Genomic DNA, 18,191 nt, shown 5'->3' on the forward strand with positions numbered 1-18,191 from the left:
ATACTCTGGCACGCCAGAGGTTCTACACAAGCAACCACCTACAATTTTGCTGTCTAACTCTTCTCTCTCCTGCCTAGCAGTTTTCAGAAGCACATACCCCAGTGGTGCTGGGATTTGCCCCTCCAGTACTGGCATTTCAAAGGACTCAGAATAAATCCTTTATTCCTCCTCTCCTCCCTGCAAAGCCCTTGGCTTCGGCTTATAATTCAGTTCCCTTTTTGATCTTCCCACCCTAAGCTAGTTACTTTGAAGGGATGAAGGAGTCTGTCTGCCCACATAGAGTCCTAGGCTGCGACTCTCTGTCTGCTCCTTGCTGTTGTACTCAACAATAATGCCCTCATCTCTTGCCTTAGGCAATCTCAGCTCACTGATGAACACCTGCCAGGCAGACATCCATTAAAACTAAAAACCAGCAATGGGGCCAACCCTGTACTCACTATCCTTGTGCAACCACTTTCTGTGCTCATAAACCCACATGCAATGGGACTGCGTGGGCCTACGTGAGCTCAGAGCTTGCCCTTTTGGCTTAAGTAACTGTATCTGCCTTTCATTTTCCCCATCTGTAAGACAGGAGAACAGATTCCCTCCCACAAGCTGTTTTGAGGATTAAGTAGTTAATCTCTATAGCATAAGTCAGAGTTAGCTTATTAAGTGTTATTCTTTGTGCAGAATAGGATGCATGATGCCACTTCATGGTGATTTTCTAAGATATGGACTATTCAGACAACAGAGAGTTCTTGTCTACTGAAGAGTCTGTCTTTCCTGAGAGCCAAATGATATCTGCTTATGGTTCAAAACACAGCTAACGTTCTTGCTGGGTGCAGAGGGTAGCCTCAAAGACAATACAGACTCCATGCAGAGTTTGAAGGGTTGGCATGGGTGCGATAGGGAAGCAGTCAGTGGCTCCACTGCAGTGGAGACCCACAGGACCTGTGAAGGAGCTTGTGTAGCTTGAAAGCTTGTCTCTCTCACCAATAGAAGTTGGTCCAGGGCAACATATTACCTCACCCACCTTGTCTATCTAGCTCTATCAGCGGTATTGAAGGGTCACTCCTACTTCTACAGTTCTAGAACTGTCAGCGTTGTGGCTGAACTCTCTCTGCACCAGCCCTATGGGTTGAGGGAGGACTCTAAAGTTCTATTAGATCCCATACACGAAGGCCATTTACTCTTGCATCTTTGTTTGAGGCAGAAGCAGCATTCAGAGAGTATGGTGTGGGAACATCGATGGCAGACCAATGTAAATACCGTTCTGAGAAACTGTTTTCCAACCAACAGCAGCATTATGCCTGTTGCTCTGGTGTTACCAGACTTTACTTATGTTTTATTTCCTTTAACATATAACCTGGGAAGAGCCTTTGTTGTAGTCTTTTTGTATAATGCTGGTGTCCCAACAGATATTCAGACTTCCCGACACAAAGATAGGCGGAAAGGATCGCTCGATGTCAGATCCACAACCTCACGAGGAAGTGATGGTATGTTAGATAAATGGATGTTTATATGTTTTTCACAAGGCTTTTTAAACCCTCAAGCCATGAATGATGTCCTATTTATGCAACTATTCCACGTGTGTTATTTCTGAACAGTGTTTTTTTCTTACTTGTTTGAAAAACTTAGAAATGAAAGGCAAGATTCTGCTGCCCTTTCTCACGATGACTAGCACTTATTGTCATAAGTAATGCTGTATAATTCAATAGAGCTACTCAAAGAGCAAATTACTCTTCATCATTAATAAAGGCAGCAGATTCTGGGGGCCCCCAAAGTATTGAGGGGTTGTTGTAGTTTTCTGTTTAAAACTTCTTTAACTTCTGTTTCAAAGTTAAATTTCTTCTTAGTTTTGGTTATTTGCGCTGTCAGACATCTGGGAGTTATGCTTCATCGTGACATATCAGCCTTCACCTTAGCACATAGTTCACACACTGCTAGTTTTTCCTGGTGTCATAAAGCCCTCATTAAAACATAGATCAGTTCATTCTGGGCAACAGTCCTAGTCTGGTGAAAATTTGAAGTAACAGATTTACTTCTAATTTTCACCAGACTGTGACCACGGCTAAAAACCGAGCATGAATTTTGATGCTGAAGATGTTCTTAGCTCAAAGGTGTAGCAGAGAAGTAGCCACATTTTACAGGTAACAGAGCAAAGCAAGCAGTCGTGTAGCACCTCAAAGACTAACAGGTTTATTTATTAGATAATGAGTTGTCATGGGAAAGACCCACTTCTTCAGATCCTAGTTTGGCCTTTGCTGCTCGGAACAAAAATTGCTAATTGACATACAAGGTGTATGTTTTCCATTCCCCGATTTAATGACATCACTTGTTATGGGCCAGAAGCTGAGCTGATGTGGCTCATCATTGCTGCATTAAATTCCAGAAACCTGCGCTGATTTATACCAGCTGATGATCTGACTCACTGTGTCTTCTCAGCTATTAGACCCTTGTAGTGTAACAGGCCCGCCTCTCCCCACAGACAATGTACATATGGTGCTTGTGGCTGAACATTTATAAAATATTTAAAATACACAAACAGCAATTCTGTTGCCAGTCCATTATGGCTGCTTAGCTCTGTTCTGCACTCCTTGTGATTCAGCATGCGTCTGTGTGTGCATCCTTCCCAGCACAGCAGGACGAGCATGCATATGTGTGCTGTTATAGCTGCTCCAGAACAGCACGGCAAAGGAGGAATTCTTGTCGATTGCTGGGTGCCAGGCCCTGCATTGTCAAGCAGGGTGCTCATTTTGCTTTGTTGTCTGCACAGGCAGTTCACAGCGGCGACACTCCTCTATGGCTAGGATACATTCCATGACTATTGAAGCACCCATCACCAAGGTAATGCACCGTCGTTGGCGTTTGTGATGTCAGACAGTTGGACCGTTTGGAGAATGTGCCTCCACGTCTTTCTGAAATCCTCTGGCAGAAACCATTTGCCTGGCTGGAGAAGCTGGGCCACATGCAAGGGCTACAGAAGCTTACACTGGCCCTTATACCACTTCTTCCCTCCCCCTTGTGTCCCACAGCGTGTGGCTCGGAGATCCATGAAATGGCAGGTGCTCTGTTCTTGCCCCTCCCTGGCCTAGCCCCTTTGCTTGCCACCTAGGGTGTGTGCACCTTCTGCATCTCTCTCCATGTTCAGCCTCCTCTTGTTCTGTACAGTCACACTGGTTCCTTTGCCTGGAGGCACTCTACCCTTACAAAGGGAGACTGCGTTTCCCTTATATATACAATCACTGTAATGCATAGGAGCTGACTTTTATTTTTCCCTGGGGCACTGTGCCTCAGGGCATGGCCCTCAATCTGCCTCTTCTGTCTCCACTCTGCCCCCTCTCTTAAGGACCCACTCTCACCCTACCCCTTCCTGTACCCACACCAGCTACTCCCTAAGGCGTCCACCTGCCTGCCGTTTGCTGATCTCTGCCCTTTCCTTAGCTCCTCCCCCAGCTGCCAAACAGCTGATCAGCACTGAGCACCCACTTTTTTTTTTCCCTGCTGGCGTGTGAATCCCAGAGCACCCGCAGAGTCAGCAGCTGTGTTGTGATATGTCTCAAGAAGCCATTCAAGAGACCAACTCATACCAGCTGCTTACTAAAGTGGCCTTCTGTTAAAAAGCAGAAGAGGACTGTGCTGAGTCTATTTGGAGATACTTCATACCAGCATCTTATGACAGGAAGTTGTTTAATAAGCGTGGCCTCTTTTAAAGCCTCGCTCTTGGGCCCAAATCAGTAACAAACCCTCAGTGATTCACTGTTGATCCCCAAGAGATTTCTCAGTTGTTCCACCTGATCTGAATTCAATACTGCTGGGTTTTGCAGTGATGACTTCTCATATCAGTCCTGGAGAATCTCACTCCCTTCCTTCCTTTTCCTAAACTTTGAGTTTCTTGTATCAACTTAGGTGATCAATATTATCAATGCGGCACAAGAAAGCAGCCCCATGCCTGTGGCAGAAGCTTTAGACCGAGTGTTGGAGATTCTAAGAACCACTGAGCTATACTCTCCACAGCTTGGGACGAAAGATGAAGATCCACATACAAGTGACCTCGTTGGAGGACTGATGACAGTGAGTACATCCAATGGCAAATGACTGCTGGCTTAAACGTGGCAGTCTGGATTCTCCTTGCGCTTACTCCAGTTTGCGTCAGTGTAGCATCAGTGTAACTCTGTTGATTGAATGGAATCACTCCTGCTTTACACAGCGTGAGAGGAAGGAGGATCAGGGCCTTTGATTTTTTTATATGGGATACTCAAGTATATGTACTAAAGCTCTGCGCGTAAGTTGGCAGCCCAAACTGCATCCTGATGCGCGCATGAGAGATTGTGTGGGAGGTGGAGGAAGGCAGGCTCACGGGGGAGGGAGAAGATCAGGGGGTGTTACCTACAGGAGTGAGGGATGTCATGAGGGAGGCAACGGAAGCTTGCTGGATGTCTGCAGGATATTGGGATACAGGGGCTCCCTCATTTGGCTCTCCTGCCCTATCATGGCCAGATGCAGGCCCCCAGCCAACCCCACATTTTCCCTGCCAGGCCTAGGGAGACAGAAGACTGCTCCCCACTGTTGCTTACCCCATTAGATCTGGCCCTTCTGCACGTGTATAGAGACCTCCCTGAACCCAGCCACCCAACCTAAACAGACTATATCAGTGTCACTTGCGCCAGCAGGATCTACATGACGCATTAGAGCACTACTAGTTAGCACGCTCTGCACTTCATGTCCCCATAAACGGGTCTGCAGCCCCATGGGAAATCACATCTTCCCAAAATCTGCTACAGCTTGAGTGATCTTTGCTTCTACCCTTTGAATTAGTACATATCACTCGCTCATGCTTGCTTTGTTCCATCTGAACCAGCCGCTTTGGGTGTTCTGACCCCCCGCAGCTCCGAAGGCAGTCCCTGATCACATGGCATAAGGAGTCACAGAATGGGAGGGTACTGTCACATACAAAACCCTCACTGGTTAAAGAACAAAATCTACTTTTACAAAGCAATGGGAAGGGACGTTTCAGAGGATGAATGGTGTGTGTGTGTGTGTGTGTGTGTGTGTGTGTTTTTAAAATGATCTGCAAGAAACATTTATTCAGCAAAGGATCAGATGAAGATTGAATTAAATTATTCCATGTACAAGAGAAGGTCTCAGTGTATCAGGTAGGCCAATGTTTCTCAACCTTTTTATTAAGTATCCCTTTTTCAGAAAAAAAATATAAATACCCCCAGATTTCTCTCTCTTACCCTTAAGGGTACACTTACCACCGGTTGAGAAACATGACCCTAAAGTAATCTGTGGTTTTGAAGCAAGTGTAATTCACCCTTTCCAGATTACTGTACCTTTTTCAGGAGCCAGATTTGTTTTGCCTACCACCAAGTTACACCTCACTTAAAAACGACTTACTTACAAAACCGTTCAAAAATATCACAGAAGACTACTACTGAAAACTTGCTGAATTTCTGCCATCTTATTATCAAATAAATGAATTGGAATAGAAATATTATACTTTCATTTCAGTGTAAGGCATATGAAGCAGTAGAAACAAGTCATTGTCTGAATGAACTTTTAGATTGTACTGACTTTACTAAAGTTTTTATGTAGCCTGTTATAAAACTAAGGAAATATCTAGATGAGTTGATGTACCCTCTGGAATACCTTGGGGTACCCCCAAGGGTACATGAACACCAGGCTGAGAAGTATTGATATAGATTACTACTATTTGAATTGTATTAAACTCAATATGGGAAGGGCATTTAGATCAGAATATAGATTCACTCGGGGAAATCAGATCTGCTATCTCAGCTATAACTAACTCTAGTCCTTTATTTTTGAGGCCACCCTGCATCTGGTGTCCTGAATGTTTGTGTCACAGCAGTACTATTGAAGAAATTTTTAATGTACTTTAACAGCAGGACAGCCTTCTTCATAAGTCACAAAACTCCAGACTAATTTACTTACAGATCTTAAAATAGTAACTAGATGTAATAATTCTTTAAAGTGCAGACGCTACCCAGGTCAGATATGGCATGTGGATTTGCTTCTGCTGTACACTAGGGATGTAATGTTATTAGTAAGTTAGAAGGGTGTGTTTGTAAAGGTTGTTTTTAGAAAAACAACTAGTTTATACATACAGGGACAGCATTAATTTACTGCATCTAATAAAAGACGTTTGGCTAAATCCCGCCTGCATCTGTGAATCAAGCAGGAATTGGTCCAGCATTTAGACTGATGAGTTTCAGGGTAAATATCAAATGCATAATTCTTTTTATTTTAACCATGAATGGCACACTTGTGCCTTCAGGCTCCATCCCCGCGTGAAACCAGGGAGGCACTGACTCTCAGGTAGAGATCTCTGAGGCATATTTCCTCCCTGCTTTCTCCTTGCCCCCCTTAAATTATTGCTGGCCTGAATTAGTAGCAAGTCACAAGAGCTGCTGTACTGGGCTGCAGGAGAGGTGGGTGGAGCTAGCTCTCCACCTATTCCTTACTACTGCTCAGTACAGGGAGGGAGTAGACTCGCCCAGACCCAAGGTTTGGGTGGTGCGTACAAAGCAGAGTTCTTGCCGTGGCCATGTTGTCTCAAACCACAATCCTAAACTTAAGAAGTTACTGCTCAAATGTAACCTACGTTTTTTTGGTCTGTATTTTGTTATCTTCCTTCCATTGGGCTCTACTAAGAAGGTGAAGTATGTGTCTAGACATACCTAAAACATTTATATATAAACAAAGACAACGATAAGATAGACTGTAAGGATGAAATAAGATATAGTCAAGCCTGTGCAGAATCACTGCACAGTTAGTTTGTGACATATTAGATAACTTGTGCAGTATTTTGCATTTGGAACAGTACCTGAGAACTTTTTTTGATGGTCAATTTTTATTTAACAGGATGGTTTGCGAAGATTATCAGGGAATGAATACATATTGTCAGCAAAACGTAAGTTTCCTCTGCAGTTTTGGGGATGCTAAAGATTCAGATCCAACAGATTAAAGAAACATAGTACGGGTTTTGATCAAATGTTCCAAGGACTTTTTGTTGTTTTATTTTCACCCAGTTTTCTAACGCATTCCAAACAGCAGCAAGGGAATTGCTAAGAATGTTTAAAGTTTTGCAGAGAAGAGAAGCCGCAGTATTTAGTAAAAGTGGTATCACCACAAATGAATTTTATTAATTTTATTCACCAAATATATTCCTTAACAGAAACTCATCAGGTTCCTGGCAGTTTGATCTCCCCTATCTCCCTTAACGATATCCCACCAAGGATAGCACAAGCAATGGAAAATGAAGAATCCTGGGATTTCGATATCTTTGAACTGGAGGCTGCAACCCATAAAAGGTAAGTAAGGCAAACGAGTTGTAAGTTAAAACTACTATGAATTTGCTGCTACTTTTTCCTCATCTTGCCCAGCATTTTAATTTCTATATCTCTACTTTTCAAATTGGGGTCTCTTTTTCCAGAAGGAGAGTATATGTAACTTCCTCATTTGTATATGTTCCTTACCTTTTTACTTCCTTCCCATACTTTTAAGTACCTTCCGCATTATCATAAATGTATTTTCTGCTGACTTCTGCAGCGAAATATTGGCTGCAGCTGAAGACTTCATATATCTTTTGATGTGGCATTGTTAAAAAGCAGCATCATTTTGAAAGCCTTCCCTTTTCTGAGGAAAAGAAAATCTTGACCAGTCTGGCTGTTGGATTCTGGGGATCCAAATTACATGCATTTGAACTACAAATTATGTTCAGTGTCAGCTTACTGAGCTTACCAAAAGGGATTAATACATCACACCTTGTTTCTGCTCCTTGTAGACTGTGCATTTCTAAAAGCATTGACTTCAGATAAGTGTAGGAGAAGTGCTCAAGTCTATAAACTCAACTGACTGCACTTTTGCTCACAGTACAATGTACAGACCCCTTATCTATCATTATGTTGATGTTGACCAGGAGTTGTAATGGACGCAAATAAACTTTGGTACCAGCAAATGCTGTGATTAACCTTAAAACTCCATTATCAATCCCTATTTTTACTCATTGAGATCTGGTAAGACTTCCTTTTGGGACTGAAATTGTCCATGTTTTGTCTTGGCCTAAAGGTGAAATATACTTTTGGAAATCTGTTACATCTGTTCTGTTTTCATAGCTCAGTGGTTCGAGCATTGGCTGGCTAAACCCAGGGTTGTGAGCTCCGTCCTGGAGGTTTTTAAGTTGCGGCTTGACAAGGTCCTGGCTATGATGACTTAGTGGGGGTTGATCCTGCTTGAAGCAGGGGGCTGGACTAGATGACCTCCTGAGGTCCCTTCCAGCCCTGTTATTCTGTGATTCTCTGATCCTTGAGGGGGACATTTAGGGATCTGGGGCAAATAGATTTAAAAAAAGCCATCTGTCTGAGATGGTGGCTGTGAGTGCAGGGAGCTGGACTCAATGACCTCTGAAGGTCCCTTTCAGTTCTATGAGATGTGTATATCTCCATAGTTAGGTCCTAGACCCTAAAAAGTATGGATTTTCTTCCTTTTCTGTGAAGGGCCTTAATCTTTACCTACTTTAAATAGATCAAAACCACTTTTAAGCAAGACGCCAAGGAATTCATGACTGTTTACCCAGTTTTATTTGAGGTCTCTGCTACCAGGCCTGCCAAGAGCGGGAGGCTAGGGGGTAGTTGTCTCAGAGCCCGGCATTTCAAAGGGGCCCAGAGCTCCAAGCCCCTTTTGAAGTGTTGTGGCAGCACTGCTCCACGCAGCCATGAGGGACGGGGATGGTGGCAGCATGGCAATCCAGGTAGCACTAAGGGCTGACTGCCCTAGGGTCCTCTCCTTCCACCCTTGGCCCCGCCCCTTCCAGGGGTGCAAAGCTGGGTCCCCATCCCACCTTGCCCCAGGGCTCAGGATGGCTGTCGGCCCCATTTGCTACATAAGCCACAAAAGAAAAAAAAACCCAAAATATGCATCAGAACGACTCTCCCCCTAGAAACCACCAAAACAACCATATACATTTGGAAGAAATCTGACTTTTTTATTATTCTTTAACATGACATTGTAACTTTAGATTTTATTGCAAAATGGTCTTCTGCTTTTTTTGTCTGCCTCATGTTCCCATAAGTAAAGAGAAATACAGCAGGCTCTCAAAGTTCGTGAGGGCTCCACGTTGAGAACCCTGGCGAATGTTGAGTTTCGGAAATATGGCTCCTACCTGGAGCCCAGCTGCTGGTGCTCCTGCCCGGAGCTCCGGGGGAAGCGGCCACTCAGCCACGCACAAATAATTGAATTCGCGAACATTAAGTTTGTGAATCTTGAGACCCCACTGTACTTTAAAACAAATGGGAGTCTATGTGAATAATTGCCTTAAGTGTGAACTTTTCAGTAAATGAAGAGTTAAGTATATCCCAACCCACATGTATAGGCTAACTAGGCAGTTTCTTTGTTTCCCTACTGGGAAGAGACAAAGGGGATAGATTGTTGCAGTTTTCTCTAATTAAAAGAATTATAATTTAGGTCGCTCACATGCTCTTTCATGTCCTTTGTATGTTTAAGTCAAAGCTATCCATTTGCTAAAGAAATTCCAGTAAGCGTTCTGTGAATCACAGCATGAATAAGTTATTAGTGCTCTTTTCAAGTCCGAGTGGTCGGATGGAAGTGGCGCCAAGACAGAAAGCTCATTAAATCTAAACTCGGCGCTGTGAGAGTGACAATTCCTTCTTACCGAAGCACAGGGAGATTTCTGCTTACTAATTCTGCATAGTAATAACACTGTCCTCGCTCCCACACGTGTAAGGCTAGTTTGATTTGGAGGCCAGATGTTCCAGCATTTATGGTGATAGTATTTAAGCACAGCAAAACTTTCAAACATGCCTATCTGAAGGCATGGTGGGTGAGATAATTTATTGGAACAGCTTCTGCTAGTGAGAGATGATTTTGAGTCATACAGAGCTTTTCTTCAGGCCTGGGAAAGGTGCTCCCACCATGGGGTAGTGAGTACTGGGGAGCACTCCTAAGGGACTGGGTACTGCAGGGAAGTCCCTGGCTAAGTGGCTGGGTGCATGGGGCACAGTTCTTGGCTGGAGGGACTTGATGCTGGAGGGGGCAGTTCCTGGGTGGGAGCTGAAATGCCTTTGTCAGAGCACACTGTCTCTGCAGAGCAGGCAGATGTGCCAGTCTAGTGCTGGGGGCAGGGTCCAGATGCTGAGAGGACAGGGGTTTGGCTGATTGGGAGAATTCCATGGTAGGGAGGAGTCTGAGAAAGGACTGGAGGACAGTCCTTGAGCGGAGGAGCAGCTGGGTGCCTGGGGACAATCCCTGGCTGGGAGGGCAGCATCCCACACTGGGCAGAGCTCCCCATCTTTGCAGGCAGACTCTGCAGCCATTCTCTCCAGGCACTCAGCACAGCTGCATCATCATGGAACTGACTTGAATAGTCTTTAATCCGTCCTTTCTCTATTTTGCCTGGTATTCCCTCCCCTTGTTAATATTAATTCTTTTGAATACCTGGTCATCATTAACCTTGTTCGGGAAGATTGAAGCAAAATAGCTGTTAAACACCTCAGCCTTCTACATGTCGTCAGTTGTTAGTTTTCCTTCCCTGCTAGGCAGAGAACCTATGCTTTCCTTCATCTTTCTCCTGCTCCTAATGTATTTATTGCCTTGTGTGTCTCTTTGCCATTTTGTGCCTTAGCCTTTCTGACTTTGTCCCTACATGCGTGTGCTGTTCTTTTGTACTCCTTAGCCATTTGTCCATGCTTCCACTTTTTGTAGGATTAATTTTGATTTTCAGGTAATTTAAAGAACTCCTGATGGAGCCATGTTGGTCTGTTAGTGTTCTTCCTATCTTTCTTTCGGATTGGGATAGTTTGTAGTTGAGCCTCTAATATTGTGTCCTTGGGAAACTAAACTCCTTTATCTCTAGATTTTCTTCCCATAGGGCTTTACCTACCAGGCGTCTGCACTTATTAAAGTCTGCTTTTGAAAGTCTGTTTTTATCTGTATTCTACTGTTCTCGCTTCTTCCTTTGCTTAGAATAACAAAATCTATCATTTTGTGGTTACAGTACTTTCACCCTGAGTGCCTTCCCCCTTGAAATTTGCAGCCAATCTCTCTGTGGTCAGAATCAAGCTTCAAATGGCTGTCCTGATTACTTCCTCCTCTTTCTGAAACAATATTTTGTCCCCGATACATTCCAAGAACTTTTTGGAAATTTTCTGTTTTGCCACATTATTTTTCAACAGCTACTTGGGTAGTTAAAGGCCCCAATTACTGTCATTGAAGGACAACAACTGGGGTCAGCTAGAAATTTTGTTCCGAGACGGAGTGATGTGGAGGAAACTTGTAGATGACCTATGCTCCACCCAGAGTACAAGGGTTTAAGAGAGTAGAGAAATTACTATCAGATCTTGTAACAGCAACAAAGGGTCCTGTGGCACCTTATAGACTAAGAGGAAAGTTTTGAGCATGAGCTTTCATGAGTACAGACTCACTTCATCACTAACATGGCTACCCCCTGATACTATCAGGTCTTGGGTTTTTGTTCTTTGTTTGTTTTAGAACGGCTTCATCCACCTGCTCTTCTTGATTTTGTGGTCTGTAGTAGACCCCTACAGTGACACCACTAATATTTCCTTTTCCTTTTTATCTTTACCTAGAGCATTTCAACCGGTTTGCTTCTCACCATTCTCTGGACTTCAGAACAAGTGGATAGATTCTTGATGTATAATGCAACACCTCCTCCCTTAGTTCCCTGCCTGTCTTTCTGTAACAGGCTATACTCCCTTATACTAACACTTTCTCTTTGTTGGGTTGAAAATATTACGTGCTCTCTGCTTTAGGGTTAGACTCCTTTAGTTGCCCTGTAATTTTTGTTCTCTAGTACAACGTGGGGCTTGATTCCTGCATTCCAGCTGTTGCTTCCAGAGCTGGCAGAGAGTGCTGGAGAGCGCGTGCTGGCACGCTGGCCTTGTTTGCTTTGTGATTTTAGTCTCTACATGTGTTTTCTCCCTGAATGCCCCCACCTTTGCACGACCACTGCTGCCCCTTCACCAACATTAGCAAGAGTGGGAGTCTCACATAAGCAAGGCCCAGGGACTGGTGTGTGCTAGCACTCCCTCTGGCGGAGCTGTAACACTGGTGCAGCAATGGGAGGCTATTGGAAGAACAATGTGAATACAATAGACCCCCAGGATATGCCAGTTCAACTTTCACATTTCTCATTTTAGCACGAGTTGAGGGGGACCCAGCGGCAGCTGCAGCCACAGGGAGCTGCCGGGGCGAGGGAATCCCCGGCTCACAGGGGAAGGCTCTGCCAGCTCTAGCATCAGGGAGTAGCTGCTGGGACCAGGGAATCCCCCTTAATCTGGGATTCCCCAGCCCTGGCGGCAGTTCCCTGGGGCTGGAGCATGTCCCATCCCCCTTAACCCGGGGATTCCCCAGCCCCAGTGGCTCCCTGGTGGTGGAGTTGACAGCCCCAGCCCCACCTTGACTTGCATGAATTCAAATTATGCCTGGTTCCCTTCCCCCCCTACCCTGGAACGTAATTCACACCCCAGTCAGGGGTCTACTGTATAGAGTGGAGGGCAGTGGGTGGTGCCTCTTCTCCCTGAGCAGCAGCCCTGCATCACCTGCAGTCTCTCTCCACGGCAGGAGTGCTGATGGCCCGTGGAATCTTAAGGACAGGCTGGTGGGATACACAGGGCCCTGAGAGAGACAAGACTCCCTACAAAAAACTGCAAGTGGATTTGCAAGGCTGATAGAACCTGTTTAGTATTTTAATAATTGTGTGAAATATCAAGACGTGGGTGACGCTGGCGAGGAGGGATATATGCGCCCCTAGATAAGTCACGTGACCCCCCCCAGCTTTTAAATGCTGAAACCAGGGGGCCTCACTGTGCCAGCTCCCTCTCTCACAGGCCAAAGGTCACCTCTGCTTTCATCCCAGACATTGAGGCGAGATGGAAGATTTCTACAAATATTAAGTGTATTTCTATGAGCAGCTGAGTTGTTACACTTCATCTGCCAGATCAACAGAGTAGAAATGTTTTCTCCACTAGTCTCATTAGTTCTGTCTCTTTTCCTTCTAACTCATTTGTTTTAAGGCTTTCTGTTTGTTTTTCTCTCCAGGCCTTTGGTTTATCTTGGTCTCAAAATGTTTGCTCGCTTTGGAATCTGTGAATTCCTAAACTGTTCAGAATCAACTCTGAGGTCGTGGTTACAAGTTATTGAAGCCAATTACCATTCCTCCAACTCCTATCATAATTCTACTCATTCTGCAGATGTCCTGCATGCCACTGCCTATTTCTTGTCCAAAGAAAGGGTAAAGGTAAGTGTAGATGAGTTAAAAAAAAAATACAGAAGATGTGGTACATAAGTGGTGGGAACATTAGCAGAAATTAGTCCTAATAACTGATATGGAGAGCCAGCTGGTGTAAATCATATGTGCAGTCCAGGGAGCTGTGCTGATTTACACCAGCTTAGTACATTAGATAAGAAATGACATCCGTAGTAGTTTAACGAGGCTGTACTTGAAAAGAACGATCCTCCATTTAAAAGAAAACACACCATTACGTTCAACCCAGCAGTATGAATCTCATATGGGTGAGCATCATTTTCTCATTGGGAATGTGTTGTCCAATAGGTCTTTAAAATAAAAGCCCATATCTTGGGGTGCCTGGCAGCTGCTTTGCATCACACCATCAGAGCAAAGCAGCTTTAGGACTGGCATTGTTACAACCAGAAGGATCACCCTCATATAGGAGACATCCAGGTGTCATGGAGAAAGCATAGCAGCTACAGAACCAAACATGGCCCTTTTCTGTTGCCATCATTAGTGGTGTAGTAGCAAAGAAAGAAGTATGTCTGGGATTTCCTTATACCCTATGACCATATTGGTCCGTTGGGGCTTCTGATGAGGTATGTACCCTCCCATCCCCAGGCCCTGAAAAGGTTTATGTGGGTCTCAGAGGAGCCTGGCTGTGTATGGAGAGAGAGCCAGGCTTAACTGAAAATGAAGATTGGTTGGTGGCTATGGAGCTAGGGGGTCTGCAGCAGTCACATTCTAGGAGAAGAGGAGGAAGCAGTAAAAGGAGTCAGTAAAAGTTGGAAGGAGAAGACCTTGGCTTCCAGCTACAGGGTCCCTGAGTTGGTGTAGAGGGTGGGCCTGGATTCCCCTACCAGCCACTAAATAAGGTGACATGAAGCCCTCTGAGGAAGGCATCTCAGGACTGTGGAGCTCAGAGACAGGTGGAAGACCTGTTGTAAGGTCACTTGATTGCAGCTGGTTGGACTCTTTGTACACCAGAAAGGATGGACTAAGGTGTTATGTGGCTGGGGGGGCCCAGCTATAGGAAGAGAGGTCACCAGGACGGAGTGACCATCAGTAAGGGGCACCTTACAGGGAGACAGCAGCTATGCCATGTCCAGCCAAAGGGGCTGCTTCAGCCTCGAGGGAATCCTCTATAGAACTATTGGCTGCCTATGTAAATGAGAACTGCTTTAAAGTATCTGGGGGGGAACAGACTGGTATACAGCTGACCTGGGATCTGGGGAATACAAAGCTAAACTAAATCCACAATGACACACTGCTGCCTGGAGTGGCATTGGATGCTTCTCTGCCAAAGCTTTAGACCAAACTTCCTATCCTGAATTGGTCTCTCTGAGCTACTGCTAGTGATAGAAGCTTGGTCAAAGGGGACATAATTTATGATTGTAAACAAGTTTCTAACCTCTCATTAAAACTGGTGTATGTATTATAACCTGGAGCTGCAGCTCATTAACCTGCTCTCCAGAGGCTGACTCTCAGGTAGTATGTGCCAAGGAGGAGAGAGAATTTCACTGGAAGTTTTCAATTCTCAAGTTGTCAAGGCTTTGATTGCCTTCTGCAAATATTTATGACAAACAGATGGGATCTGTAATCATCCCCTTGCTAAAGAAATGAGACTGTCCATCTCTGTTTGGAAAAAGTTGTTTTATTCATCTGTAGGTACACAGGAACAGAAAAATTGTTATAAACAAAATTAAAGGAGATACCACATCACATACATCTAAGCAGTTATGACCTGGCTGGTTTTGTTAACTCCAGTTCAGACTTAACCTAGTAGAAGAATGTTAGATTCTGACACTCGTACTCACACTGAATAACATCTTACTCCTTGAATATGTATAGTAATATTGTATAATATCGTATAATATTATATATAACAATATAATATAAATATCGGGGGGAAGGATAGCTCAGTGGTTTGAGCATTGGCTTACTAAACCCAGGATTGTGCGTGCTTTCATTGTGAGGCCATGTAGGGATCTGGGGCCAAAGGATTTAAAAAACAACAGAAAAAGGGATGGTGCTTGGTCCTGCCAAGAGGGCAGGGAACTGGACTTGATGACCTCCCAAGGTCCCTTCCAGTTCTATGAGATGTATATCTCCACATATGTATGAGTAGACCTATTGATTTCATTGGGACTATGTGCCAAGTAAGGTGCTTCTCAGTGTGAATAATTAGTTTATTGCAGTACTTCTGGGCCAGGTTTTTGATTCAGCATTAATAAAAAGTCATATCTGGACCTCAAAATAATGAAATAATGTTTGTAGAACTGTTATTTTCATTGATGCACAGGTGTGGGAAACATTGTGTCTTGAGGGCCACATCAGGGGATGGAAATTGTACGGAGGGCCATGAATGCTCAAGAAACTGGGGTTGGTGAGGACTCCAGCTGGGGCTGCATGCTCTGAGGTAGGGCCAGAAATGAGGAGTTCAGGGTACAGGAAGGAGCTCTGGGCTGGGGCAGGGGCTTGGAGTGGTTGGGGTGGAGGTGGGGAGGAGGGCTCTGGCTGGGGCTGTAAGCTCTGGGGCGTGCTGGGAATGAGGTATTTGGGAGGTACCAATGTGCTCCAGGCTGGGATTGAGAGGTTCAGAGGACAGGACAGGGCTCTGGGCTAAGGCAGGGGGTTGGAGTGAGGGAAGGAAGGGAGAAGGTTCTGTCTGTGTGTGCAGGCTCTCAGGTGGTACCACAGGTGAGAAGTTGGGAGTGGAGAAGAGTGCTCCACACTAGGAGCAAGTGGCGTGAAGGGCAGGAGTTGGGTGAGGGCTGAGGTGGGGGTTGAGGCATGTTGCGTGGCACGGATGGAGGCTTTGGCCTACCCTTACCTCCTCAAGCAGCTCCTGGAAGCAATGGCACATCGTCCTCTGGACCTTATGTAAAGAGGCATAGCCAGGCAGTTCTGTGTGCTGTGCCACCCGGCTGCTCCAGTTAGCTTCAGTTCACAGCCAATGGGAGCTGTGGAGACAGTGCTTGGAGCAGGGGCAGCACACAGAGCTGGAGGGATACATGCTGCTTCTGGGAGCCATGTGGAGCAGGGCAAGCCCCAGACCCTTTTTCCCAGCAAGCGCTCAAGATTAGATTAGATTAGAAGGACTGACGAGCCAGAGGCAACCTGCAGGCTGTGGTTTCCCCCCTCTGGTTTAGCGCGACAGAACTAAGATTAGCAATGTGTCATCAAGGTATGATGGACTGTAAATTCCTACAAAGCTAGACAGAGCACAGCAATCTCGTCTGACAAAGGGAATAAGCCTGAGACAAGTTGCTATTGCCCCATAGCATATCTAAAGGGCAGTACATAGACAAGGAAAGCATCCTGGATGTCTACCTGGACCACTTCAGCCCTGTTCTCCCTGTATGTCCAGGTGTCATGTAAGAAGTAGTGTACAGCAGCAGGTGTTCACTGATTGAGCTAAAATGTTGGTAATTCAGATAAAGGTGAAGTTTACAAGTGGTTCCTGAAGGGTTCAATGGGATTGGCTTGTTCATGGGGGAGGGCTAGCTCAGTGGTTTGAGCATTGGCCTGCTAAATCCAGGGCTGTGAGTTCAATCCTTGAGGAGGCCATTTAGGGGGTGGGCAAATAGATGTCACAGTTGGTGTTTGGTCCTGCTAAGAGGGCAGCAGACTGGACTAGATGGACTCCTAAGGCCCCTTCCAGTTCTAGAAGATGTGTGCCTCAAATTATTATTATTTTTATTTCCATTGATTGCTGGTGCAAGTACTGATTAACCTCTCCAACTGGAGTGTGTGGCAGAAGAGCTTGTTAACACTAGCAGTACTAATGGGTTTGCTACAACTGAGGGCTTGTCTGCATGGCCCTACAGCATGAGTATGGGGTGAGAGTTGCATAGTTGCTCTGTAACTACCCCATATAGACCCTGCTAGCACGTAGTTCGTACTAATATAATCCTGTTTGAAACAGGACTGTGATAATGCAAACTGAGCACCACTTCATTCACACTAGCTGTTACTGTAGAGCAGTTGCTGCACAAAACTTTACTGCACACCTCAGCTCACACCCCTGTAGCTGGTACAGCAGGCCCATAAAGACACACCCTGAGTTAACACATTGTGCTGATGTAGTTGTCCCTAGAACCACATGTAATCAAGTACAGAGTTCTTTGAGAAGATGTGGCTTTTTTATGAAGACCTGTTCTAATCAATGGATAATTCAGGGTATTGCTTTGTAGCTAATTTTGGGGATCTCTGTTCAGGCTGAACTTCTCCTGATGTGAGAGGGCTGCAGGATTTTCTCTGTAGATTGAAAGCCCAAGCCATTAGTTGTGTGGGAAGACCTAGTGGTGGGGAATGGGGTGGGAGAGGAGGGTTCTATCTCTCCCATCAACTCAGGCTGTGTCTACACGGGCACAAATCTTCAAAATAGCCATATTTCGAAGATTACTAATGAAGTGCTGAATTGAATATTCAACGCCTCATTTGCATTCAGACGCTTCCAGCCGCAGAGCTTCAAAAGCGCCGCTTTCGAAAGCATGCGGCTCGGCGCAGCTACACAGGGATCCTTTTCGAAAGGTGCAGGTCCTTTCGGAAAGGAACCCTGTGTAGCCGCGCACTTTCAAAAGCAGTGCTTTCGAAGCGCCACAGCCAGAAGCGTCCTAATGTGAATGAGGCACTGAATATTCAATTCAGCGCCTCATTAGTAATCTTCAAAATGGCCATTAGCATGGCTATTTCAAAGATTTGGGCTCATGTAGACACACCCATAGTGCCTAAGGCCGGGAATAGGACCACAGATAATTTATGCTATTTAAGGGGATTTTGGTCACTGAACCTGCATAAGTTTAAATCCTCTGATCCCTTCTCTGATCCATCCCTGAGGCCTTGTTTCATGCCAGTCTATTTGTAGCTGGCATGGAGTCCTCTGCTGTGGCTTTTCTGGGTGAAGATGAATCTCTGCACA

General features: G+C 45.2%; 1 protein-coding gene across 4 annotated transcripts in view; it reads left to right on the forward strand.

Annotated features, from left to right (window-relative positions):
• The window catches only part of PDE8A (phosphodiesterase 8A), a 196,579-nt gene that overhangs the window by 158,502 nt on the left and 19,886 nt on the right, over nucleotides 1-18,191 (forward strand). For all 4 annotated transcript variants that reach the window (XM_075006290.1, XM_075006291.1, XM_075006288.1 and 1 more), the window contains 6 exons: nucleotides 1,398-1,475; nucleotides 2,756-2,826; nucleotides 3,889-4,053; nucleotides 6,865-6,913; nucleotides 7,178-7,313; nucleotides 13,078-13,276. In XM_075006290.1, the coding sequence (XP_074862391.1) occupies nucleotides 1,398-1,475; nucleotides 2,756-2,826; nucleotides 3,889-4,053; nucleotides 6,865-6,913; nucleotides 7,178-7,313; nucleotides 13,078-13,276 (698 nt within the window). The remainder of the gene's footprint in view (nucleotides 1-1,397; nucleotides 1,476-2,755; nucleotides 2,827-3,888; nucleotides 4,054-6,864; nucleotides 6,914-7,177; nucleotides 7,314-13,077; nucleotides 13,277-18,191) is intronic.

This window comes from Carettochelys insculpta, chromosome 12 (assembly GCF_033958435.1).
Source record: "Carettochelys insculpta isolate YL-2023 chromosome 12, ASM3395843v1, whole genome shotgun sequence".
NCBI classification, from domain to species: Eukaryota; Metazoa; Chordata; order Testudines; family Carettochelyidae; genus Carettochelys; species Carettochelys insculpta.